At 39.4% G+C, this 26,411-nt stretch overlaps 1 protein-coding gene across 1 annotated transcript in view; it reads left to right on the forward strand.

Annotated features, from left to right (window-relative positions):
* Positions 1-566: 566 nt before the first annotated feature.
* The window catches only part of DNAJC6 (DnaJ heat shock protein family (Hsp40) member C6), a 42,950-nt gene continuing 17,105 nt past the window's right edge, over positions 567-26,411 (forward strand). The window contains exons 1-8 of the mRNA XM_063298069.1: positions 567-922; positions 9,366-9,516; positions 13,806-13,855; positions 13,978-14,126; positions 15,749-15,871; positions 24,059-24,192; positions 24,780-24,974; positions 25,721-25,838. Coding sequence (XP_063154139.1) covers positions 694-922; positions 9,366-9,516; positions 13,806-13,855; positions 13,978-14,126; positions 15,749-15,871; positions 24,059-24,192; positions 24,780-24,974; positions 25,721-25,838 — 1,149 coding nt within the window. The 5' untranslated portion in view covers positions 567-693. The remainder of the gene's footprint in view (positions 923-9,365; positions 9,517-13,805; positions 13,856-13,977; positions 14,127-15,748; positions 15,872-24,058; positions 24,193-24,779; positions 24,975-25,720; positions 25,839-26,411) is intronic.

Genomic DNA, 26,411 nt, shown 5'->3' on the forward strand with positions numbered 1-26,411 from the left:
TTTTGTTTGTCTTCTTGGCTATTCATCGTATTTTCAGGAATCTTCTTTAACACCAAAGTTCAAAATCATTAATACTTTTCTATCCTTCTTTTTCAAAATCCAACTTATGCTTCCATAGAGTGTCACAGGGAAAACCATTGCCTGCATGATTCTGATCTTAGTTTTCCGAGTGCGGTGGGCTCGATCCACTCCCACACACGCCTCAGCCTCTCTTGGGTCTTGGAATCGTGTGCCTTAAAATGGGCTGAAGATGATCTGCCACACTGCCGCTTTGCCTGCTGCTTCGTCTCTCTCCATCTAGGTCTCTAGAAGCAGCGGGATGGTGTGGAAGCCAAGCGGTAGAGAGCGCGCGCAGGCACGCTCGAGGCCTTCCACCCTGCTTCCGGGCATCCCTTCCTGAAAGCTTCCTGAAAGCAGTAGGCTCTGAAACTAAAGGGTCCGGCTCAGCAGGCAAGGTGTGCCTCGCAAGGCTGCTCCAATAGCTGCCGGGCAGAGGCGGGGACGGGAGAGGAGAGGCGGGGAGGTCGCTGCCTCCACCACCTGCGCTCACACCCAGCCAGCCAGCAAGTAAGGCCCTGCTGGGGCTGCAGCCCCGCTCTGGGTGTGTGGCTGCTTCCGCCTCTCGGGGAAGGTGAGCTGTTTGCGATTCTCCCGTCTTTATGTCCGTGGTGACTCTCTCTGCCTGACTCGCCCATGAGTCTCCTCGGGAGCTACCGGAAAAAGACCAACAATGATGGCTATGAATCTTTGCAGCTGGTGGACAGCAACGGTGACTTCTGCAGCAGCCGGGAGCGAACCGGCGGTGTCGGCAGCGGCAACCTCGGCAAACAAGGGGTGATCCCCGCGGTGGTAGCGGCAGCGAGGAGCCCAGCGCGACAGCATCAGCATCAGCCGCTCGACTGCAGCACCATGGACAGCTCAGGTAGTAGGTCGACTGCGTTGCTTTTGCGCGGGGGGGGGGGCAGGGGGAGAGAGGAGATCTACTTAGGGGGGCTGGCACGGACCTGGCCCAGGCCAGACTGTCCTAAGGCGAGGATACGTGGGAGGGCCCGCTGCTGCTGCAAATTTAAAGAGCTTTTAATGAGGAAACCTGTCCCTCCTGCCACGCTGTTCCGTTAATTGAAGGGGGAAAGGAGGGTGGGACGCGAAGGAACCGCGCAGATCAGTGTATTGTTCTCGGGCTGCGTGTGTGCTTGTGAATAAGTGGGTGGGAGAGAGGGAGGGAGATGCAGAGAAGATTGCTTCGGGCTATTTTGCCAGTGTGCCTTGGTGAGAGAACAAACTATTAGTAATGACCTCTTCAGGGAAACCCTGGAAAGGAGCAAATATGTATTTTCAAAAGTACTTGGTCTGTGGCCAGTAAATCTTCTGCTTAAAAGGGGTTTTGACTGATATTTATTGAAAGAAAGTACATTATCCCAATGAACGTCTGCACTGGGAAACTACATATCTGTATATAAAGCTGATGCTGCTTATACTGTCTTGAAAATTTAGACAGTTAAATAAGTGAGCCCTTATTTAATAATCAGACTTGGCTCTAATAAAAAGCAAGTTTTATTTTTTGTTATCTTTAAAAGCTACCTGGCTTCCCCAGTGCTGGTTTCTACATAGGCTGGGTGAAGCTTAAAACCTAAGCAGCATGCTACTTTTTAAAAAATTTCCATCAAGTGACACACCTTTTTTTCCTCACTGCAAAAAGGTGTATCTGTCTTCATGGGAAATGCTGATAGTTAGACCTTTAGGATAAGATGAAGATGCTGTATATATGTCTTTATTCTGTTGTAAAATCTCCTAAGTAGACAGCCGGATGGCTTATAGGACTGGTAATAAGCTATTCACTATGATGTCCCACCTCTAATTAGCCTGGACTGCTGAAGGTAGTTATTGATGGATTATCTGCTATGTTCTCAAATTGGTTGATGGCATGTTTCCTTAAATGACATGTTTCTTCAATGTCACTGAAAGCTAGCAGTATGTGTTAAGACATAGATTCATAGTTCTGTTTCATTTCTGATGAAGTCTTCCTTTCTTTCTCACTAGAGAATATTTTTTGATGTATAAGCATTTTCCATCAAATGATGTGCTGCTGGTCCATTAAAGGGAAAAAAAAACGAGTTGAATCTCAAAGCATCATGGTCAGACTGAGAATTTGATAGTCTCTATTCAGTTATTTTGACATAGTGCCCAAGCTTGTTGAGTGGTTAGGGGTGGGGTGGGGGGAGACTCAGGCCTATTCCAAATTCTCAAACAGCAGGATGTGCAGTTTTTAATACTATACAGTTGAATGAATTGCTTCATAAAACCACACTTACCCTGTATCAATTTCAAACTGAATGAGAAAGAAATAGTATTGCTTTTCAGAATTTTGGTAACCAATATAAGATTGTTTCACAATGAGCTGAGAAAATACTAAAATGTTTCAGGGGGAGGCCAAATCTCATGTTGCATATATAGTGTTTTTAAATGGTTTACTTTTATCTAGTTATATTTAGTCTGCTCTTGTAGAGGAAAGGGGTATTCTATCCTATCTGCTACTAATCAGGATTTAAATGTATCTTTGCTTGTTAACAATTAAGCATTACCTTCTCTTTGAGGTTTTATTTCCTTCCTCTTTGCTTTGAAAAAATAGCAGTGACAAACTAGACTCTGCAAACCTGGAAATTATGCAGACTTCACCAGATACAGATCTTGGACTGATCTGCTACTTCAAGGAGGAATAAGATTAAAGTAATTTTTAAAAACTAAATTTTACTTTGAAATATATAGATTTCTGCTCATTTTTGTAGATCAGATTGAAAATATTGATTGATCTAAATTGCAAAATGCTGTTTTGCAATTAATAGACTAAATGCTTGTACATGGACTGTGATATATCTGTGCTTCTTTTCATATGTATGAGTCTGTTGTTATGACTCTTGTTATAAAGCTTTCAATGAAAAGGATAAAATTTAATTGGTGGGTTTTAATATTCCTTATTACTGGATAATAATGTAAGTAATAATACTTACTGGATAAGTAATAAGGTTGCAAGATAATTTAACATAGTACAAGGATGGGGAATTTTTGGAACTCCAGAGTTGCTGACTTCCTCTCTTATTAGATTCAACCAATATATCCAGGGATGGAGAATTGTTGTTCAGCAACATCTGGAAGGTGACAGGTTCCTCAGGACATAGAAGATGATTACCTAAGGACTGTGATACTTTAAATTATTTCCTGGAAACAGTCTTCAAATATTGATCCATAGGTTTTTAAAAAAATTGATAAAAGTTAAACAGCTTCATATTTAAACCATTTGCAAATACTTTATTATTATTTTTTTAAAAACACCATGCAATTATGTGTAATTTTGAATCAATTTCTCTCTTAAAACTAGCAAAGGGAAGTGTTCCCAGATGTTCATACCTCTTTGTAGATTCCAGTTTTAGTCATTTCTGCAGTATTGGAAGACATGATTTTGCCTACTTTGGATCATTTCCTTCCCTGGAACTTCATGCCTAACTAGTGTCTATTAAATAAATAGAAGAAAATAATGTGAAACTCTGTCAGGAATAAGGACATCCATTGGATGCTAGTTTTCACACGCCTCATCATTACATAATTATGTGTGTCTGTATGTGTGTGTGTGTCTTTGAGTCAGTGTTGACTCCTGGCTACTGCTTGGAGAAGTCCATGCAGTTTCCTTGGCAAGATTTTGGAAGTGGTTTGCCATTACCTGCTTCCTAGGGCTGAAAGAGAGGACTGGCTCAAGGTAACCCATCTGGCTTTGTGCCTAAGGTGACACTAGAACTCACAGTCTCCTGGTTTCTAGCCTGGTGCCTCTAACCACTACACCAAACTGGTTCTCTATCTATATAATGATAAAGAAGACTCCTCTGTAGGGGTGAGCAATCTTTGGTGGCCAAGGGCAACACTTGACATTTTAGGGAGAGGCAAGGGTTGCAAATTGGGTGGAGCAACCTCACATGTGTAGGTGAGATGGGTTTTAAGGGAGAATTGGGGATTGTTTTATTTTTAATTACTGTATATCAAACTGTTCCTGACCTCAAAATATCAAGAAGCTATGCTATTTTTAGCAATCATGGGCAGGGGGACTTCCAAAGGCTGAATGTAGCCTCAAGGCATGAATTGCCCAGTCTTGCCTGCTCCAGCTGTTCAGTTTGTAGGAATGCCATGGGAATGAGTACCTTTCATCTGCCTCATGAATGTTTTTTATGTGTATTCTATTGTTAGTAGAATCCAAAAGTAATATTGAATATGCCAGAATAATTAAAAAGACGTTAATCATACGAAAGTTAGCAATTTTTATTTAAAAAATAGAAGCCTAGTACAGCCTGTAGTAAGCATTCTACAGCTTCAATTGCTGGAGTTGTTCAGAGGCGGCTTGTATATCACTTGGGTATTCCTGCATTCATTATGCATGTATTCAATCCCCATGTTTCCAAAATTAATGTCTGTGATAACAACAACAGCAAAACCCTTTTCTAAGTCTCAAGACTTATGTAAAAGCTATTATAGATTCCAGTAACATTCACACTTAATAAATATGATGACTAAGAAATATTTCTAAGACTTGTAAATTGTTCCTCATTCAGACATTAGTTATTGTAAGATTTACCACTTGAAAAGTCAGATAGGATGCTTTCACTTTTTAAAATTATTTTCATTCATTTAGCTACGTTCTCATTTTAGAAATGTCTGTTGTGAGCTATTCTATACCGTTTATAGACACTGCAATTCCATCTCTAGTACTTACTATATATTCTATTAATCTTTCATTTTATGATGCACACATTTCCAATCACTCTTTTATTACTTCTAATAATATGTTTCCTACAAACTGAAGACAATACAGGAGTAATAATTCAACTGTATAAACTAGGTATACTCTGACACACTGAAGTGCTTAATCCATTGTAGGTATGAAAACTGAATATTTCCACTGATTTCAGTGATGCAGTTCTAATGCATATTGACAAAGTGTTTTATGCCTATACAATAGTTTCTCAGAAAAATCAATTTAATATACTTATTAGTTGAGATTCCAATACATTGGATTAAATCAAATTATTCTCATCTTGTACTCTTCAAATATGTTGAATTTGATTAATTCATTGATTGATTGTGTGCCATCAAATTGATGTCAATTCTTAGCAACTGTATAGATTTTCTCCATGATGATCTTTCCCCAACCTGGTCCTTCAGGACTTCCAATGATGCACCCATTGCCACTGTAATTGAGTCCATCCACCTTGCTACTAGTCATTGTCTTCTTCTCTGTCCTTCCATCTTTCCCAGGAAATATGGACAATGGATTTGGGTATTATAGGAACTACATTCCAAAATATATTGAGAAACTTACTAGCAAATAAAATCTACCATATTTTCATTTATTTATTTATTTATTTGATTTTTATGGCTGCCCATCTCAAACAAGTGACTCTGAACATAAAATCAATTAAAACCAGATATCAATTATACATACACACACATGCACAACAGCTGAGAGAATTGTAACCATAATATCAATAAAGCCAAGAAACAGGGCCCTTAACACACTCGGGGGGCCAGGCACATAACTATAACTACATTTCCTGTCTTGGGATTGCAGCAACAGATTTTCTTTCTTTTTATGGGACAGTAATTAGACATGTAGTATCTTCATAATAATTACTTTATTTTCATGTATAAGTTGTATGTGATGGAAGCAATTCTCAGCTAACAACTAATGGATTCTTGTGTTGGTTTATAAGATTGGTAGTCCAACATATCTGAAGGATACCAGGTTGGGATAGGCTGAGTTAGTCCAGTGTATTAGGGTTTATCAGAACAAGGAGTTCTGATACTAAAAGTGCATTTCAACTGAATCACAGACCCCAAACTCCAACTCTCCTAAAATAAGCTGCTTCTAAACTGTTTCTCAGTTTGCACCCAATTTTCTGAACTCTGCTATGAATTACATTTTCAAATCCAGACAGAGGATTTTACATTTCCTGTCATTCTTGAAAGTATGAAGACAACCTGTTTGTTGTAAGGATTCAGTTAGCTTAAAGACTTTGAAATGGTCTGGGGACTTTTTTTAGTCATGGCACTGGAAAGAAGTCAGACTGAGAGTCAGAAGCATGTCAGTGGAGAGGGCCATGATTGTGAAGGCTTCCCAAACATGCTTGTCTCTGAAAGTGATCATAGAAAACATGGGAAGGGATGGCTGCTTTTAATGTCCAAGCCAATTCACACAGGAGCAAGCTTTGTTTAGCTTCCTTTCATGAAACAAACCTTCAGCCTCTGAATTATGAACAAGTCGTCATCTTAACCAGACAGGTGGAATTTCAGCATTGCCTACATTTTAAATATTTCCCAGAAATATCAAGGTTACTTAAAATAGGTTCAGATCAGGAAAATCCCATAAAAAGCAGACTTTGGTATATTTAGAAGAAATTAAACTGAAGAACTAATATTGACTAATTGAAATAGCTTTCAGTATACTAAGGTGCATTAAGTTTTCTTAAAAGGGCATTTCTAGAAGTTAATGTCTCTTACGTAATTGTTTATGAAGAAAACAAGAGATATCTCCATATCTGTGAAAACAAAACAAGGCAATCTCTTAGACAATATCTAGTCTGTCTGTTGTCTTGGACTATTTGAAAAGAGAAAAGTCCATTTCAGAAGCCTCTTTGTTTCTAGGAGCTGAATAACATTACCAGCTCATCCACATAGTTTTGGCCATAGCAGCATTCTCATTTAGCTTCATATCACTGTGATATGACTGTGTTTTCTAACATGGTAATTTACATAGCACTTTTAAACACAAAGTATGCCAGGTTTTTCTCAATAATTGATACTTTGAAAATGTGATTAAGGAAAATAGTTTAGTCCATTTTGAGAAAGCACAAGGGACAGTTAAATATGAGCAATGTTTTGGGAAAAGGTTGGTGAAATCCTGCAGGATTAAAATAATCCGCATTATCACTGATCTTTCTATTTTTTTCCTTTGAATAATCTTTCCAATAAGACACTAACAGCTGAAACAGTAAAATATTTCTGTTACTAAACTTCTTAAATTTTCACCACAAAGAATTAATATGCTAGTTAACAGGTGTGCTTGTTTATTATAATTTTATAGCTTTCACCTATATGTTTTTTTTTCTGTTTCACTTCTATCTTTGTGGGCCATGGACCATTTTATAATGGGGGTAGCATAGGAATTATATAAAATAAATAAATAAATAAGTTAGATGGTAATTTGCCATTGTAGCTATTATAATTCTCTAGAAGAAAGATGCCACACAATGTTTCATGATATAGCTATGAGAGTCTCAACTTTATTTTCTTTTGTAATTAGTAAAAGGTAAAGGTTTCCCTTGACATTAAGTCCAGTCGTGTCCGACTCTAGGGGGCGGTGCTCATCTCCGTTTCAAAGCCGAAGAGCCGGCGTTTGTCCGTAGACACTTCCGTGGTCATGTGGCCGGGCATGACTAAACGGAACACCGTTACCTGCCCACCAAAGCGGTACCTATTAATTGACTCACATTTGCATGTTTTTGAACTGCTAGGTTGGCAGGAGCGGGGACTAGCAACGGGAGCTCACCCGTTCGAATCACACAGATTCGAACCACAGACCTTCCGATTGGCAAGCTCAGCAGCTTAGCGGTTTAACCCGCAGCGCCAACACGTCCCACTCTTTTGTAATTAAAAATGCCCAAATCCAAAGATGCATATTCACTTGGATATTTGAATCTTTTTTCTCCTCTAGATGGGATGAGGATAAAGCTGCAGCAAGTCTGTATGCTGTAGTGTCCACAGAATGAATGGCAGACTCTTATACAGAAAGAACAACAAAATGAATGTTAAGGATGTGTTTTAAGGACTGGAGTTGACAACTGCAATTCCATGTTGTATTGATACATGAATGATTGATTATGTGCCATCAACTTGGTGTCATGACTACATAGATTTTCTCCAGGATGACCTGTCTACAACCTGGTCCTTCAAGTCTTCCAGTGGTGCACCCATCATTGCTGTAATCAAATCCATCCACATTGTTGCTGATCATCTTTTTCCCTTCTTTTCTTCCACCTTTCCCGGAATTATAAACTTCTCAAGAGAGCTAGGTCTTCACACAATGTGTTCAAAATATGATATATTGAGGCATGCATCAAGCAATTTTTCCAAATGCAATTAAATGAAGCCATATTCCTATTCATTTGTAGTACAGAGTGGTGGGGGAGAAACTTCTCCTGCCAAGAAGATTACCATCATAAAGACTCTTTTACTCTGGGGTTCTTGGAGGATCTCATCTCCCCTTCTACTTGTTTTTATGGCAAAAGATTTTCCTGCTTCAGGCAATTCATTTGAAAGACTTGCACTGGAAAGAGAAATCCCCTTCTAACAAAAATCCACTAAAAGAGGTGAAATCATATCACTCATCAATGGTGCTATTTCCTCAGAGTGGTGGTTCAGGTTCATTCTCATCCAGCCAAATTCTGGCAAATACTAAGCTATCCTTGAGTTATAGGGGTAAAAAAAGGGTCTAAATAGATCTCAGAGTAGCATTTCTTGACTTAATTCCATTGTATGGTATTTCCTAGTGCCCTGAATAGATAGTGATTTCTCTTCCTGAAATGTGTGATGCCACAGACTTGGTGTATGTCTATGGACTGATAGACAGAGAGTACTTTGAGCTCTTTAACTTTACATATGGTAAGACTGAGAATTCATTTCTCCATATTTATTTATTTATTTTTCAAATTTTATCACCGCCCTTCTCCCCACCAAAGGAAGAACTCTGGGCGGTTATGACTTCTCTTTATGGTAGAAACATTTTGCAAAGTTATTTGTTTGTGATTCAAAGCCCTTGCAAAATACAACACTTTCAAAAAAGTAAAAAAGTTGCAACTTAACTTTAGATGGGTGGTTCTATGGATAGAAATCCCTACACTGAGATGTTATGATTCAGATAACAGGATTTATCCATTTTTCTGGGAACTCTCCCAGGTCCTGCAAAACTAACGCAATCTGTTGACAGATTTTGTTATCTAAACCTATTCCTACTGTGCCTGTTTCCTGTTGCTGTGTATTCTCTGTTTTAGGTCAGTTTTATCTTGTTCAGCTCCAACTGGAAAAGAAAAAGAAGAAATAGTCAATGTCAATATGTCTTGTTGGAACAGAACAATAATATTGCTCTGTTCTGTTTTGTCACACTATGAGTTACCTTGGTTGCTCCTAATGACTCTGTTTTCTTATCCCTTTCTAATAACTACATTATTGCAATTAACCTAAAATCTGCTGCCGTGGTTAAATGCCTTGGTTTCTTGTGGTGTCCTTGGTTTATTGAGTGTCCTTATGGCTGTTTTCCTTCTTTCAAGGTGCCTCATCTCCTGACATGGAGTCAAGCTATGGGGGAGGCCTACTGGACATGATGAAAGGTGGTGCAGGGAGACTCTTCAGCAACTTAAAGGATAACTTGAAAGACACTCTTAAAGACACTTCTACTAAAGTGATGCAATCTGTTGCAAGGTACTATGAAATACACCTATCTGAAGTACTCAACGAGAAACACAGTCATTGTTAAGATGCCTGTTATAGAAATGATTAGATTTTAGTAGGCATGTGTAAAGGGAAATTTGATTATTGAGCGATAGAGTAAGGAAATGAAAAAGCATTTTATAAATTAAACTGAAGTCACTAAAGTGAAATGTAGAAGTCTGAAATTTAGATAACTTGATTACAGATAGTCCTCGCATACTGACTGCCTTGTTCAGTGACCATTTGAATTTATGACCGGTCCTCAAACTTGTGGCTGTTGCAGTGTCCATGCAGTCAAGTGATCATGATTCGGGTACTTGGCAACTGGCATGAATTTATGACAGTCACAGCATCCCACGGTCACGTGATTGCCATTTGCAACCTTCAAAGCCAGCTTCCAAAAAGCAAAGTCAATGGGGAAGCTGGCAGTAAGTTGCAAGTCAAGGTCACATGACATTCTGCTTAACAACTGCAGGTGGTTTGTTTAACAACCAGAGCAGAACTGATGTAAGTCAGGTGCACTCACATGATGTTTCATTTAATGACCACACCGCTTAGCCACAGAGATGCCGGTCTCAGTTGTGCTCCTTAAATGAGGACTACCTGTATGGTAGAGAAAATAATGGGAAGGTGTGTATATATTAACCAGATTGCATATAATTGTTCCTTTATACAGGTTTAGACTGTTAAGCTATTTGGTTTAGCATTGTCTGGGTTCCCATATCATGTGAGATGAGCTGTCATATAAATAATTTAAATAAAATAAAATAATATAAAGCACAACTGGCCACATTATAGTTTAGCACAATGTATAAAGCATTAATTCATCTACTCGTCTCTTTTTTGATATTAGATTTGTTTTGTCTTTGGGTAAGAAAAAAAAGGGACGCGGTGGCGCTGCGGGTTAAACCGCTGAGCTGTCGATCGGAAGGTCGGCGGTTCGAAACCGCGCGGCGGGGTGAGCTCCCGTTGCTCGTCCCAGCTTCTGCACACCAAGCAGTTCGAAAACATGCAAATGTGAGTAGATTAATTGGTACCGCTTCGGCGGGAAGGTAACGGCGTTCCGTGAGTCATGCTGGCCACATGACCCGGAAGTGTCCTATGGACAACGCCGGCTCCAAGGCTTTGAAACGGAGATGAGCACCGCCCCCTAGAGTCGGACACGACTGGACTTTACGTCAAGGGAAACCTTTACCTTTACCTAAGAAAAACGTGATTAGATACCAGACAGGTTTATTTTGTTGAAGTGCATAATTAATCTGAACAATTAGCAAAGTTTTAAGATTGAAATCTTAAAGTTCTCAATGTGCCTCTGTATATCCATGATGCTTGTTGTGGTGTCAGTTGTGAGACCTTATCCCAATGTCCTAACACAATTGAATATTAATGTGTAATTGTAATATAATTGATAATTTCTGATTTCTCAGTACTGACATCTTGGATTGGGACAAGATAGAGCATAACTGAGTGTAACCTAGCTGCATTTTTAAAAGCTGCAGTTAAATGATACAGATTCTTCTAAGCATTGCATAAATTATAGAGCATGGCTCTAGCCACACTGGAATCTTAGTTGTTATCTGAAAGATTTTCAAGGCAGAAAGAGTTGCATTCTCTTTTTCACTTGGCATTTCTTTAAAATGCCCTGTTATTGGTATTAGTGGTGGCTGACTTGTCACAAGTTAAACTATACTGATACAGCCTGTAGAAGAGTTGTCAGAAGATCATGATTCAGGATCTTACTTTAACCTGTGAGTGAATTAGTGTTAGTCCTTCAAGGTAGGCCAGGTCAGGAAACAGACACCACTGGGACTGCAGGGATGTACTTTATTGTTGTAGGGTATAATAACAGAATCCTGAAAGCTTCCCTGGGTTTCTCTCTATCCTCTATATATCAAACAGAATCAAGGCAATGTTATTTTGAGTCTATATCTCATGTTCCCTCCTTTTGCAGGACTGAGTTGTCATTTATTTTCTCTTAATGGTTCTTTTAATGGCTCTTGCATACCTTTGTCAAGGCTATCTCTACATTCCTTTATAATTAAATTGTCATGTTCTGAATCCACTGAAATGCATGGCACAATTAACTCAAGAATGTTTGACCCATGAGATTAGGTTCTTGAACAACAACTGACAGCTCTAAGTGTGAGTTGTTGTTGGGTGTTTTTTTTTCCTCTAAAACTAAGGAGATAGCTTTTTGAAATAAGACACTTTTCCTAAGCATTTGTATATAAATGAATGAAGAGCTCTGCTTGATCAGGGCACAAAGACCTCTACAGTCATGGATGAAAATATCACTGTTGCTACTTTATGAACCATGTTGCTTTTCTCAACTGTCACTGTTTCTAGTGGGAGATTGGGATCATACTGTACAGCTTCTTCCCTGCTCACAGCCACCTGCTACAATCATTGATTGATTGATTATGTACCACCAAGTCAATGTTGATTCCTAGCGACCACATAGATTTTCTCCATCATATATCCATCAAACCCATCATTCCCAACATTTCTATTGATCACGAGATTGGAGAGTAACTGCTCTCTCTATATTTCTATTATGCTATTTATTCATTGATTTGATTAGATTTGTTAAGGTGCCTGACTCCAGAAAGACTCTGGGCAGCTTACAACATATCCCATACCTTAAGTTAAAGATCACAACTAAAACCACATGACTGCCCTGACTAAAAGAAGCATTCCTCAATATTAAAAAAAGAGACTTAACAGGTGCTTCACAGACAACCTAACTTTACACCTGGGAACAGACTCAGATCTTAAGAGACTTCTCGAAGCCCTGGAGAATGGGAGCTGCAAGTATCTCTGTGGGGATGTTGTTCCAAAGGGTAGAGGCAGCAACAGAGAAGGCATGCTTTCTCGGTCCACAGGATGACAGCTTTTAACTGCAGGGACCTAGAGTGCACCTGTTCTGCCTGAATACCACCAATAGGCAGAAACAACTGGAGACAGGTGATCCCTCAAATAACCAAACCCTATTGTATGAGATGCTTTATTGCTAATGACCAGCACCTTGAATTACACTCAGAAGCCAACTGGTAACCAGTGCAGCTCATGTAGCAGTGGTGATACATAAGCCTAATGAGAAGGGCCAGTTACTGCTTATGCTGCTGCATTTTGAACCAGCTGCAGCTTCTGAAGGGTAGAATGCATTGCAATAGTCCAACTGCAAGATGACTAGGTCATCAGTGACCATCTGAAGGGCCTCCCAGGTGAGGAAAGGGCACAACTGGCACTCAAGAAAAACCTATGCAAAGGCCCTCCTGGCCATAGCTGCCACCTGCTCTTTGAGCAGTAACTGTGGGTCCAGGAGGACCCCCAAGTTACACAACAGTCTTGAATGGGGCAGTGCAATCCCATCCAAGATCAAAAGTGAAAAAATCTTCAACCCAGGGGCCCCAAACAGCCACACCCACTCAGTTTTGTCAGGATTGAGCCAGTCTGTTCCTCCCCATTCATATCCAAACAGCTTCCAGATACTGGGTCAGAACATTGACAGGATCACTTGCACAGCCCAGGGTTTAGATGTACAATTGGGTACCGTCAGCATACTGAAGATGCTGAACCATGAACTGATGGATGACCTTACCCAGCAGTTTCATGTAGATGTTAAACAGGAGTGGTGAGAGCACTGAACCCTGAGGTACCCCACAAACACTGTGGGCACTGTCTCTCTCCTCCTGTCAATAATGACCAAAACCAACCACTAAGAAAGGATGTGAACCACTGTAACCCAGTGCCCCACACTCCCAACCCCTGCAGCTGGCCCAGAAGGATACTGCAGTAGATGGTATCAAAAGCCATTGAAAGATCAAGGAACACAAGGATGGATTTTAAGGATGGATGCACTACCCCTATCCTGACTATGTTACAGGTCAAAAACAAGCACAACCAATGTTGTTTCTGTACTATAACCTGGCTTGAAACCTGTCTGGAAAAGTGTGGAACATACAGAGAAATAATGACTTCTTCTAACATAGATTTCAATAGGGCTGGGCTGGGCTGCTGAACACCATAATGAATATAAAATTCTGGTTTGCTTGTTTTTTCTTTTTCTCCTAATAATTGGAGATTTATTACTAGGTAAATATGATGAGTTTAGTCTCTATGATTGTCATAAGTGTAGGGAAGGTGATTGGCTCCTGGAATATCCAGAGAATGTAACGGAAGATGATCGTACAAATGCATCCTTGATATTTTTTGCCAGACTGCTGTATGTGTACGTATTAACCAGAATCTACTTTCTTGCTATCTTTTTTCTTTTATAGCTATACCAAGGGAGAGCTCGATATTTCTTATATTACCTCAAGAATTATTGGTAAGTCAATTATCTAAGTAATAAAGCAATGCAGCAACCTCCAACTTCTTATTACCGCTTTTATTTGTGTTTCACTTCAGAATATATGCTTGTTCTCCCCCCCCCCCTCAATTTCTTGATAGTGATGTCATTTCCGGGTGAAGGAGTTGAACTGGGATTTAGGAATCATATTGATGATGTGAGGACATTTCTTGACTCAAGGCATCCTGATCATTACACGGTTTTCAATTTGTCACCAAAGTCTTATCGAACTACAAGGTTTCATAATAGGGTAAGTTTTGCTGATGCAAAGATGTGACAAAGGCCATGGTAAAGCCATGATATAAAAATAATGATGTAGCTGGTACCATGTCCATATGCCTTTGAAAAGAAAGCCCAGTACTTAATGCCGTATTAATGCCCAGAATCATGACAGATTGGGGCACACTATAAATTCCATCCATCCATCCATTTCTGGACCAATGTTATTAGGACATTGTATAGCAAAAGTTAAAAAGCAAAAAATGAATAGGGTAGTAATATTAAAATAACATTTTTAAAACTACCAACAATTTCAAATTGCTCAGTTAATAAATAAAATAAACATGCCTAATTTATTTTCCAGAATGATTATCATCATCATCATCATGTTTATTACAGCCCTAAGGCCAGTCACACCAGAATGATTAAATATTAGGGGCTAGTCTCAATTCTTAGCCAGTAGTTAAGGCACCAGGCTAGAAACTGGGAGACCATGAGTTCTAGTCCTGCCTTAGGTGCAAAAGCCAGCTGTGTGATCTTGGGCCAGTCCCTCTCTCCCAACCCTGGGAAGCAGGCAATGGCAAACGACCTCCGAAATCTTGTCAAGAAAACTGCAGGGACTTGTCCAGGCAGTCATCAGGAGACAACACTGAGTCTCAGTTCTGCAAGTGACTCCAAGGAAGTTTAAAACTACTGTACTACATTGGCTATAATAACAGCATCTTGCAGGCCTGGTTGTTTCCTATGTAAGCTATTCCTGTAGAGAGGCCACATTGTTTAATTAATAACCATCTAGAGATGTAAAAGTTCAGAAGAAACTTTTTTCTACTGTTTTGGATTTTTGGGGGGAGGTGTCCATTTTTTTCTCACTCGTATGTAAAAAATCACCATACTAAAAATTACTGAAGTAAAGAATCACTGAACTAAAGAATCACTGTACTCTGGATCTTCACATGTATAAATAGTTTTTTTTTCTTTCTTGCCACAATGTTTAAGCAAAACCAGTCATATAATTTTAAAATTAAACTAATCAAACACCTTGAAGGATGAAGTAGCAGCTGGAATGTTGGGAAAGGGATTCATGAGACTGATAACAGAATTTTAAAATCTTAGTATTAGCAACTTAACAGATCCCTTTCTAAATGATTGATGTAATTCTTTTTTAAATTAGTAAACCGATTTTTCATAAAGTTATATTGTCATTAAACGAGTTATAGTAACAATAGTATGGAATCAGTGCATTATCTGTTCTTCCATATATGACTGGCTTAGTTCACACAGCTTGCTAAATCTGAGTTGACTTTTCTGTGTTCACATAACATGCCATGCTCAGGTGCAACAGCAGGAACAGTCACTTGTTTCAAAATGATGGGTGCAACCAGTACAGACCTTACCCTTTTTCACATGCATGCAATGCAGAAGGCCTTTGATTCACTGGCCTTTTGAAGCAAGTAGCCATCACTGCAGATGACCCTGACCATGCCCAAACATATAAACCATATTGTGTGATGATTTGGTTTATAGAACATACTTGGGTCTTAAAAGATGCTAAACTGCGAACTACCTGATCTCTGTCTAGCTTTCTAATAAGTTGAACAAATCCAGTTGATTGCTACTATTGATCTGACCTGTTTTCACTCTGTGCTGCTTTAGGTATCTGAATGTAGTTGGCCAGTTAGACAAGCACCAAGTCTCCACAATCTCTATGCTGTTTGTAAGAATATGCATAACTGGTTGCAGCAGAATCCCAAAAACGTTTGTGTCATTCACTGTATGGTAAGTCAAGCAGTAAGTAACCGTTTGCATGTAGAGGTATAGAGGAAAAAATTATTTGAAAATTAAAGCTTGACTTGAATTAATGTTCTCTTAATGAGTAAAGATTGCTGGTTGTTGAAAAGCAACTGATATAGAGTATAAGCAACACAAAGAAGAACTCAAATTAAAATTGACTTGTGGCAATCTGTATTCCGATAGCAGTGCTAAACTTGACAGATACTGCAACATTTTGGGATACTTCTTTGTCTAACTCAATAAGAGCCTGCAATGATTTTGTGCTTCTCTTAGCTAGATATTTATAGCTTTGATGATGAAAAAGTGGGAGACAGGAACTATCGCATTCCTGTAGTTTTATCCCTTCAGTTTTTTTGTATTTGATCCAAATTTGTCTCATAGAAGTTCATCAATTTTCATATGCAGTAAATAAAACAATATATTTGGAAGAAAACTTTTTTAAAGAGATGTCATCCCTGTATTGGTACGTGCAGTATCTCACTTTTATAACTATGTGAATAATAAATGATTTTTTTAAAAATTGGGCTGTGTTTTTACAGAATTTAGAAGTGCCCCGATAGGTTTTTGGGGATGATAATTGGTAAATGTTGTATCGCTTCCAAAGTCATGCCAACTTACCTCATGAAACTCATAATACTGTTTTTTCCTCACTGCTTTCTTCTGGAATGTTCCTTATTAATTTCAGGAGAAATGAAAGTGCTGTGTTAACATAAGCAATGGACCTTATCGTAGACATTGCAGAGGAACAGAGGGGTCTTGAACATATTGTATCAAAGGCACCTGCCCCATGAAATGTCCCTAAAATGACTGGTTTTGGAGACTGTCACTGATGGACAATTCATCTCCAGGGCAGTTTAGGTGGCTGTTCCTGGACAGTTTACAAATGTTATTGGAGGAGCAATTGCTCTCCATCCTAATCCCTCTTTTGACTCTCATCTGAGGATGTTAGGATTGCATTCTTAAAGACCAAAAGTTGTCATTTTATGTATATATATATAGCTCTACAATTGTATATGTCAACAACAAAGCCAAGTAAGAATGGTAAAAAGAAGACAAAATGCAGCCTGTCAGTAATATAATGCTCGATATACTTCTTAATGCATCAGAACTAAAGTGAGGGCTTCTTGAAGTATTTACCACCTACTCCATTGCATGGAGAGTATTTATACCAGACCTTATGGTTCCTAGGGAGATTCAGTGCTATTACAGAAGCTCTCTCAAAAATTGGCCTGGTATGTGCCCTGAGTCTTAAAAATGCCCAGTCCATGTGGAGTGCTACTATATAGAACATGTTTCCATATCTTTATTTAAGGCCTGAAAATGGCATTGCACCCTGCATGGGCAACAGCGAATACATGCACATTAGCCCTGAGCAGTACTTGAGAGCATTACTGATCTCTCTAACCAATTCCTTTTATGACTTATATAAACTTTTGATGTTCGCAGATATCCAGCAATGCTGTAACAGACTTGAGTCTCCACAGTGTTAATTCTGTGTTTAAGTTATTAAACAGGCTTATGTCTTCAGGAAGTCCAGAAATGAAACTGTAATTAAAAGCCAAACAATACAATTTATTAAGGAATGGCATAGAAAGCAATCAGATTACCTTTTAAATGTTCAGTAGTTACAGTTAATAGTTTGCAGACTAAGGCAGAGTTCTTAAGCAGTCTGCAGAGAATTCAATACATTTAATACATTCATTTCAGTAAGGCAGGGGAAGCGGGGTATTTTGAGAGTGATTTAATGGAGCCTGCACACAATTCTGCTTGGAGCCTGAAAAGCAGAAAAATCAAAATAAAGACCACTGCAAAGCTTCTTGCCATAGCAATGAAGACAAGAGATTTAATAGTACAGCGTTAAAACCCACTTTATCCTTTCCTTGAGGATTTTAGCAAATTCAGAGAAAATGAAACCGCTTCTCGTAATCACTTGCCTGGCAATATGACTGCACTGGGATTGTGCAATTGAGAAAGTCAGACTTAAGTTCCGGCTAAAAAAGTGTCTTCTCCTTAAAAGGATCAGCAGCAGTTTCAATTTAAGTAAAGCAGGAATGATTTGTGACTAGAGCAGCACGATTAATTTAGTATTGTGCCAGTTCCTGATTTTTCTAATTTAAGTAGTTTTTGCTGTAATGACAGATGAGAAAGAAGATTTTTAAGCCAGAGAAAGCATGTTGAAAGCATGGGAGAAGGCTGCCAAGAGTTGTGCTGGCCAATGGTTGTTTAAAATAATGCCATACATCACATATGAACACAAAAGCTAAAATGATAAAAATGATTAATGAAGAGAAGCATTAGATAAATGGCAACACCCCTGCATCATTCAATGGCTTGATTGTTAATACCTTTCCTGAACAAAGATTGCAAAAGAGAGAGAGATTTGCTGAGCTCCTGTGCTATCAATAAGAATGTCCAGGTATGCCGATACCTTTCTGCTAACTCTGTCGCTGTTTTTCCAATTCCCAGCAATCAGCCATGCAAATTAGAAGGCTGAGGATATATTTGCACAATTTTGGAAGTCACATCTGCTTACCTTGGGTTATTCTTCTTTTATTCCCTAATGATACCAGAATTTTCTGAGCAAAGGGTGTCAGAGTTAGGGCATCCCATTTCTCTGCCATGCTAAGATGACTTTGCAAGCCACCAAACTTCCTTCCCAGCTTCTTTGTGGAGCACAAGGGTGCCAGCTTCACTATAAACATGAGCTATTGACTGTAAACAGAATTTTGGCTTTATGGCTTGACCAAAGTATTGAGACTACCCAAACATTAAAGAAATTATGGGTACAATTTAGGCCCTGGGGAAGCAAATCAGGTAACAATGGTTTGCTTCCCTATGGCCCAGGAAGGTAACATTCATGTGGTCTAGATTTTTGAATACAGGTTTCATAAAGTTGTTTGCCATCAAGTTCTTTATTCGGCATGTCTGGCCCTGCTCATCCATGATTCAAGACTATTTCTACCCTTCTGTACCTGGAAGGCCTTTGTTCACCAACAACAGTGCTATCAGGGAAGATTTATTTAATGATCCAGCCAAGACCAAGAATAAATTTCAGTTGTCTTCAACCTCTATACCCTCTATACCCATAAGTGAAGTCAATAAGTATAGAACAATAATGCTTTCTCTAAGTAAGATCCCATATACTTTATTCAGTTTTCTCTGGAGCCCTGCTTGATTGTTAACACATCAACAAGTTTTTGATGATCCACATTTTTGCATACAGGCCATTTAAATAATCAGAACAATACTTTTCTCTAGATCTGTCATAAGGCTATTTGCACATCCCCAATATCTAAATTTTGCTTATTAGCATCATCCCCTCTTATCAGTATGGCATCTACTTCTAGAGTTTATCAAAGCTGATGATGTCAGTAGCAAATGGTTCATTTGGGAGCCATGACAGACACATCAGGCACGTTAATCCCCTTCTCCACCAACAGAATTTTGACAGCTGGCCATCAGAGTCCACCAAGTTGCAGAGATGATACACCTGACATACCCTAGACTTGAAGTTTTTTTGTCTGGAGATCACCCTCACACTGGCATTCTTGCCTCTTTTAATGGATTCTCCTGATTTGCCCCCAAGCAACTTCAAAGATGTCACTTGCCACCAGAGGTAAGGCTGTTTCCAATTGTTGCTGACTTTTTTAAACCCATATGAAGACATCCTGTCTCTAGGACACTATTAACCAGAGTGGAGAGAGACCCCTTGTCAATGCCAAGTGGTATAGGGACTCTAGTCTGGAGACCAGCTGAAATATCAGTGGAACTCCAGGGGACCCCTGGAGTAAAAGTCCTTACCCTTATAATTCAGTTCATAATACTGATATTTATTAGGTTTCTGGTAAACAGCAGTTTCCCCAAACACCCTTTTCTTCAGCTTTCTGATAAGTGATTCATAAGTTATTGATGTCCTAAAATCCCAGTGAATGAATTAAGACAGTTTCTTCCATTTCTTCAAAGGCGCCTACTTGCAAGAGAACCATGATTCTTAGAGATCCATGAAGCAGAAATAAATTATTATTTCCCTTCAGTAAACAACTTTTTGTCACTCAAATCCTGGCTAGTTGTGCAGCCAAGAAATTGCAATATGGATAACAGACAATCATACCTCGTTGTCTTTTAGAAAACCATTTACAGATTTTATAGTAAACTATATTTTACTTTTCTTTTCACCTGGCAAGTGGGGCTCATCTGAGGAGTCCCTTTCTGAGGTGTCTGGCTCCTCTTCCAGCTGTACATGGCTGCTAGCCACAGCTGCCCTGCTTTTCATAGATGGTGACTTGCCAGATTTGGATTTCATCTTGGGGGATGGAGCTGTTGCACTGTGTGAGCAATTGGTTGCCCGATGGCCCTCCTTGCCACATTTAAAGCATAACCCCTCTTATGTGACAATCTTTCTCCTCTTCCCAAGGCTTCCGTGAAGTGGATTTCGCTCCAGCTCTCCCATGCTGGGTTGGTTTCTTGATGATTGGTTGCAGCTGACACTGTTTTTTTCAGATGAATCTTGGAGTTTTCAACCATACCCACTAGGCAGATCCACTCCTTCAGGGTTTCTGGGTCTCCTCTTGCCAAACACTGGTCTAAAATATCAGGCTGTAATCCCATCTGGAAAAACTCCACCTTGAGTGACTCAGGCCAATTGATCAAACTTCCCTTTAGGCTTTTGAACTCCATAGCATACTTGGACACTGACTGGTTCCCTTGCCTGATGTATTGGAGACTAGTCTTGGCTTTTATCTTGGCCAATGGATCTTCAAACCTCTCTCTCAGTGCCGTCATAAAGTTGTCAAAATCTTGGAGCTCCAAAGCCCTAGCTTCATGCAGCCCCACCATCCACTTAGAGGCTTCTGCCACCAGGTGAGTAGACACATATCTCACTCTGGCTTCATCATTAGGGAAGGAATCCCTGAACTCTTCCATAAACCTACTTACATGTGTTAGGAAACATTCAGGTACCTTCCAAATTTCACCTTCAAGTCACAGAACCTCTTTGGACTTCCGCTTTCTCTGGATTGTCTTGGGGCAGGTTGGATGTGAACCCGTCTCTTGGTTGGTTGGTCTCCCACTGTCCCATCGCCTTCATCCTCACTCGTCTGGTCTGAAGCTCCCATGTCATCTTCCAACATCTATTGAGCACGCTTGGGTGTGGGTGCTTGCTCTTTTCGAACTAGGTGACTGATCAGTCTGACCACCGCTTCTTTGAGACTGGACACTGTATCTGCCACCACCTGCATCTCCCATTCTAGTCAGGTGAGGCATCTCTCATTCATCAACTCCCGGCTCTTGGCTTCCTGCTGAAAGGTGTGCCATCTCGCCAGAGTTTTCTCCATTCCATCTCCAACGCCAAAAGTCCAGCTGGGTTTGGGTTTCCGAATCAGTTCTTTCTCCAGGATTTCATCTGATTCTGGGGAGTGGGGTTGACTCACTTGCTGCTTTTTGGTTTTCGACTTTCCTCCTTTCTCCTTCGCCTTCCCCCCTTGGATCTTCGCCTCTTGACTTTTTGTGGCCACCGAAGTCTCTGTGGAAGGACCGGGGATCTCTCCATCATCTGCCGCCACTTCTGGCTTGGGTTGAGTGGTACCCTCCATTCCATCAGAGTAGGACTCTAGGGGGCTAGCAACTTAACTTTCCTCAGAGAATGCAACTTCTCCCAGTACAGTTAAAAGGTTGGGTCAATCACAGCTTTATGTAAGAACTGACACTATTAGTCCCAATAATGATCCGACTCATGCACTACTGAAATATGCAGAATTCAGATTTATTGGGATCCAGTGTACAGAACAAAAGAAAAGCTGCAATTAAAAGATTCCCGCCTAAATTAGCTCATTAAATCTTTCCAGCTACCCATTTCCCCCCTTCTATCTAATTCCCACCTAACTTCTGTCAGCCATACCAGGCACAGATGTCTCTGGCAGGTTGGCCTTGACTCCCTCCCTACCAGCCCAAACACTTTTTGCAATCCCCCCTCTCATCTTGTTTTTGACACGCATTGAATCATCATGGCAAGCGAACATTATCAGACGATTCAGCAATCATTTGATTGTGGAGTCTGACACTATGAATCAGAAGGTGCAAGCAAGTTCATTAATAAGATAGTAGACATCAAAACCTAATCTAGTTTGTATAGGGAGAATGTTGTCCTAGCCTTAAGGCTGGTATCAGGCAGATACGTTTCATCCCTCACCCCAGTATCGTCCACAGATACTCCATGGTACAGTACTTTAATTCTTAAAAGGATAACAAAACTTATATTTAACCACTAAAGAACATCTTACTAAAAGTGTTCCCCCTCAAGGTAAACTCTCATGCATAAAAGTTATCCAGAACTGTATCAGAATAGTGAGCATATCACTATCATATTTTATCTTTATTTATTAAAATATTTTATCCCACCTTTCTATAAAAATGTGGAATATACAACTCAAATTGTTATATATTCCACACTTGCATATTCCATAAGAAAGGAGCAATCCTCCATATTTATCTTTCATATCAAAGGTAAACAACTTCATATATCGTATTAAACCATAATGTTATAAACCCAGCCACTGTGGCTCATAAAAAGTGGATCATGGTTTAGTGTGATGCTTGAACCAGACCACAATAATCTTGCTTTAGTGTGATGTGCAAATCTAGCCATGGTCTTTCACAGGTCTATGGAATTTATTTTATCTTTATTTTGCCTGGAACTCTCTCAAGTCCCTATGTAGGCTTGTTTGTTTGTTTGTTTAGCATATTTATATAGTCACCTGTATACCTAAGGAATTCTGAGAGGTGAATGGAAATAAACCAACTGTACAGATCTAATAAAAGGAAAGCGGGTTGAGGGCCCTAAAAATCACATTATCAGCTCATCAAACAAACCACATCCAAACCAGAATTCCAACAACTTTCTGGCCCCAGTGCCTGGTAGAAGAGCCAGGTCTTTACAGCCTTCCAGAAAGCCAACAGGGTTGGGCTATCAGGTTGAATGAGCACAGAGAAGTTGAGATCTCTACTTGTCTTATAAGATTCTTCAGTTACACTGTCACTTTGGTTATTTTCTTTTGTTCTACTGTCCTAACTCTATATCAGCAATGTAGCTTAAGACATGCATTGCCTCAGTATATGAGGGACAACTCCTGTCTAAATCTCTTCATGTCGTTGCTTACTTTATTGGGGCAGAAGCCATATCCTCAGCTGTTCTACGTGCAGCTTCCATGCAAATTATACATTTTCATTAAACTCTACAGCAGGTATATCCAATGTGATGCCCTCCAAATGTTTTTAATTACCAACATTTGGAAGGCATCAGAACATTACTAACAGTTCATTACCATTTAATTACCAACATTTGGAGGGCATAACCATTGGCCATGAAGCATGGAACTCAAGAACGTTGTAATCCTGAACATTTGGAGGCCATAAAGTTGTCTATTTTGCTCTACAGATGAAAGATTTTGGGAAACAAATGTTACAGAATGATCTTCCTCTCAAGATATGGATTATTCTGAGTGGATCCCACAGCTGTATGCTTTCCTTAACAAACCGATTGTCAGAGTACTGGACACTTACTGTCTGTAGTTTGAATGATTCTGGTTTGTTGTGATGGACACATTCAAAGCACACTCTAATCAATGGTAACTCACTTCTGGTACAGCTGGGAACCATGGGCAGGATGCTATTCTTTCCTCTGCACTCTGGATTACATTGGAACAAATCAGAGAAGAAATCTGCCTTATTTGTTCTTCACCTTCTGTTTTATGGACTTGTCTTGTTGTAGTCTATCTCTAGCTTAGCCACAGTGCCAAGTATGTCACACAATCCCTGTCTAGTTTTTAACCCATTTTTGGATGCCTCCATCACACCAAAACAGAAGGAATTTTCACTGTCAGTGTCCAATGGTCTTTTCTATGTATAGGAAGGATTTGTCTTTTTTTTTTCTTTTTACACCTTTTAAACATCCTTTGATGCATCAGTATTGACCTAAGTCAAATGTTTATTTATGTTTAATCATTTCAATCCTATGAACATTTTTTTTTATAGGGAAGCATCTCAAGAGTTTCTGTGGAGCTTCTGTTTTAGCTTCAAAGCACCATGGAGCAGATCTTGTTTATAGGATCTTGTGCTTATTTAACAGAAACATGGCTGAAATTTTCCTGATTGATGGTCTTGCATTTTGTCTGACAGGATGGTCGTGTAGCGTCAGCAGTCTTGGTCAGTGCAATGTTCTGTTTCTGTCATCTCTTCTCTAATCCAGCTTCTGCTGTTCAATTGCTAAATTCAAAGAGACCTGGAGTAGTACTCTGGCCATCCCACAGAAGGTATAGTAAATGTGTTTTATGTCTGGCCAAATCACGTGCAATGTACACCTGGGGTGGACGCAATAGAGTAGGGGAAACTGGTTAAATTCTATGGCAAGGCTGAGCATGGGCTGCATGCAGCCTAACTTGGGGCCTGTGCTCTTCCTGGGCAACTTGCCAATTAGCTGGTTGATGGGTAGCTGGAGACATGAATTGTTGGAAGGGAAGGGAAGCCTCATGGTTTCCAGAAAGGAGCAGCAAATTGGAGACTAAGCAGCAAATTGTTGCTACTTTTCTATATTAGGCTTCTATATTATTCTCTTGTCTTAAGGGCAGGAAAAGCTTGCTTCTGCAGCTTTCAAGTCAAATGTATCAAATCTTTATTTTTTACTTGTTTTCTTCCTTGACTAAGGATTCTTCACTGGCTTTGCACTCTTGACATTATTTAATTTTGGCAAGCATGTATTAAAAATTAAGAAGTTATTTCATGACAGTAGGATATGCTGTTGAGAAAACTTCATTATGACAATCAACCAAGTTCCCTATAAAGCTGAAGAGTACAAGCAGTAATGCAGATAGATTCTTCTGGATTCCCTTTTTCATTGCAGGTATTTAGGATATATTTGTGATCTAATAGCAGACAAACCTATTCAGCCTCACTGCAAGCCTCTAACCATCAAATCAGTCCTTCTCAGCCCAGTGCCCTGTTTCAACAAGCAGAGAAATGGCTGCCGGCCTTTCTGTGACATCCTTATTGGAGAAACTAGAATATTTACAACATCACAGGAGTATGAAAGAATGAAGTGAGTCCCTCTGTGTTAACTGTGAATATTGTGCAAATAAAATCCCAGTTTGGTTGTTTAATATATATGGGTACCCATGGTAGGACACATGGGTTAATTCCACATGACCTAGGCTCCCTGGCTTTCAGTCAATTATGACTGATACTACTGCTTCCTCCAGGGAGATAGAAATCTCAGTTGCCTGAAGTTCTTATACCTTTGAAGGATATCTTATCCTACATTCATCCATCCATATCCATATCCACATCCATCCATATCCTCCCTTCAGACTGACATCAATTAACAATCCTTTTCATGCATCCATTGTACACGGATTCCATACATTTGATGATATTTTGTGTTTTGCCTCTGAAATTTAGATTTTGCTTCTGAACAGCTTGAACGTTACACATCTGCTGATAAGATTTCAGTACACAATAACGTTTGAACATAAACAGCCTGCATGTAGATGCAGTGAAAGTCATATGGGTTGTATAGGATTTATTATATGCATTGTTGTCTGCATAAACTATGAATTAAACAATTTTTGAGAATATAGCAAGATCAATTGCATTTAGAAGTCAGAATGAAAATGAATAGCATTTGTATTTTCATCCCAGCATTGAACTTTTTTGGCTCCACCCACTGAACGACACTGAGCTGCAATGTTTATGCTGGGTTATAATGCTCTGTTCAGTGTGAATTCTATGTTATGATTTCTCATGAATACTACTTGAGGTAGAATGTTCTGCTTGTTTTTTCCTTAGGGAATTCCGTGTTCAAGAAGGAAAAGTTGTTATTCCACTGGGAGTCACTGTCCATGGTGATGTAGTTGTTTCTGTCTACCATATGCGATCAACCATTGGGGGACGGCTTCAAGCTAAAGTATGACCTGATATATCTTTTAAATGCAAGGTTAAACATTCAGGATCATTAGCTGATCCAAAATGCTTTAATATTGTGATATGAAAATTGGATTTAAACATCTTACTCAGACAGTTTCTTAGAGCAATGGGTAGTTTCCCCAAATTAAAATGTTAGGATATGTAAAAGCAAATTTAGAAAAGCTGTGATGTTTCTTACTGAAAGCTCTGGTGGCTGAAGGAACAATTTTTCTCTAATAATGTTGCTGAAATATTACGTTCATACAACTGCTTGATGTCGCTTAGATCACGAAGAGCAAATTTTTGAATGCCTAAAAGTGGCACTGAAGGTCTTTGGTTTTTGTTTTTTTAGCTAAAGGCTAAAATGCCCCAGACACTATGTCTTGAATGATGACATCATATTACTGCCTGGGGAATAAAGTAATTTAAATTAAAGAATGACATCTTAATGTTTTGCCTCTGAATTTTTGCAGCATGCTGTATCATTAAATTTCAGCAGTGGTGCCAGGGGAGCACTAGACAACATGTGGATTGTTTTAGTTTTGGAGTTAGTTTGTATGCTTTCAATTTTATG

Source organism: Candoia aspera, chromosome 3 (assembly GCF_035149785.1).
Source record: "Candoia aspera isolate rCanAsp1 chromosome 3, rCanAsp1.hap2, whole genome shotgun sequence".
NCBI classification, from domain to species: domain Eukaryota; kingdom Metazoa; phylum Chordata; class Lepidosauria; order Squamata; family Boidae; genus Candoia; species Candoia aspera.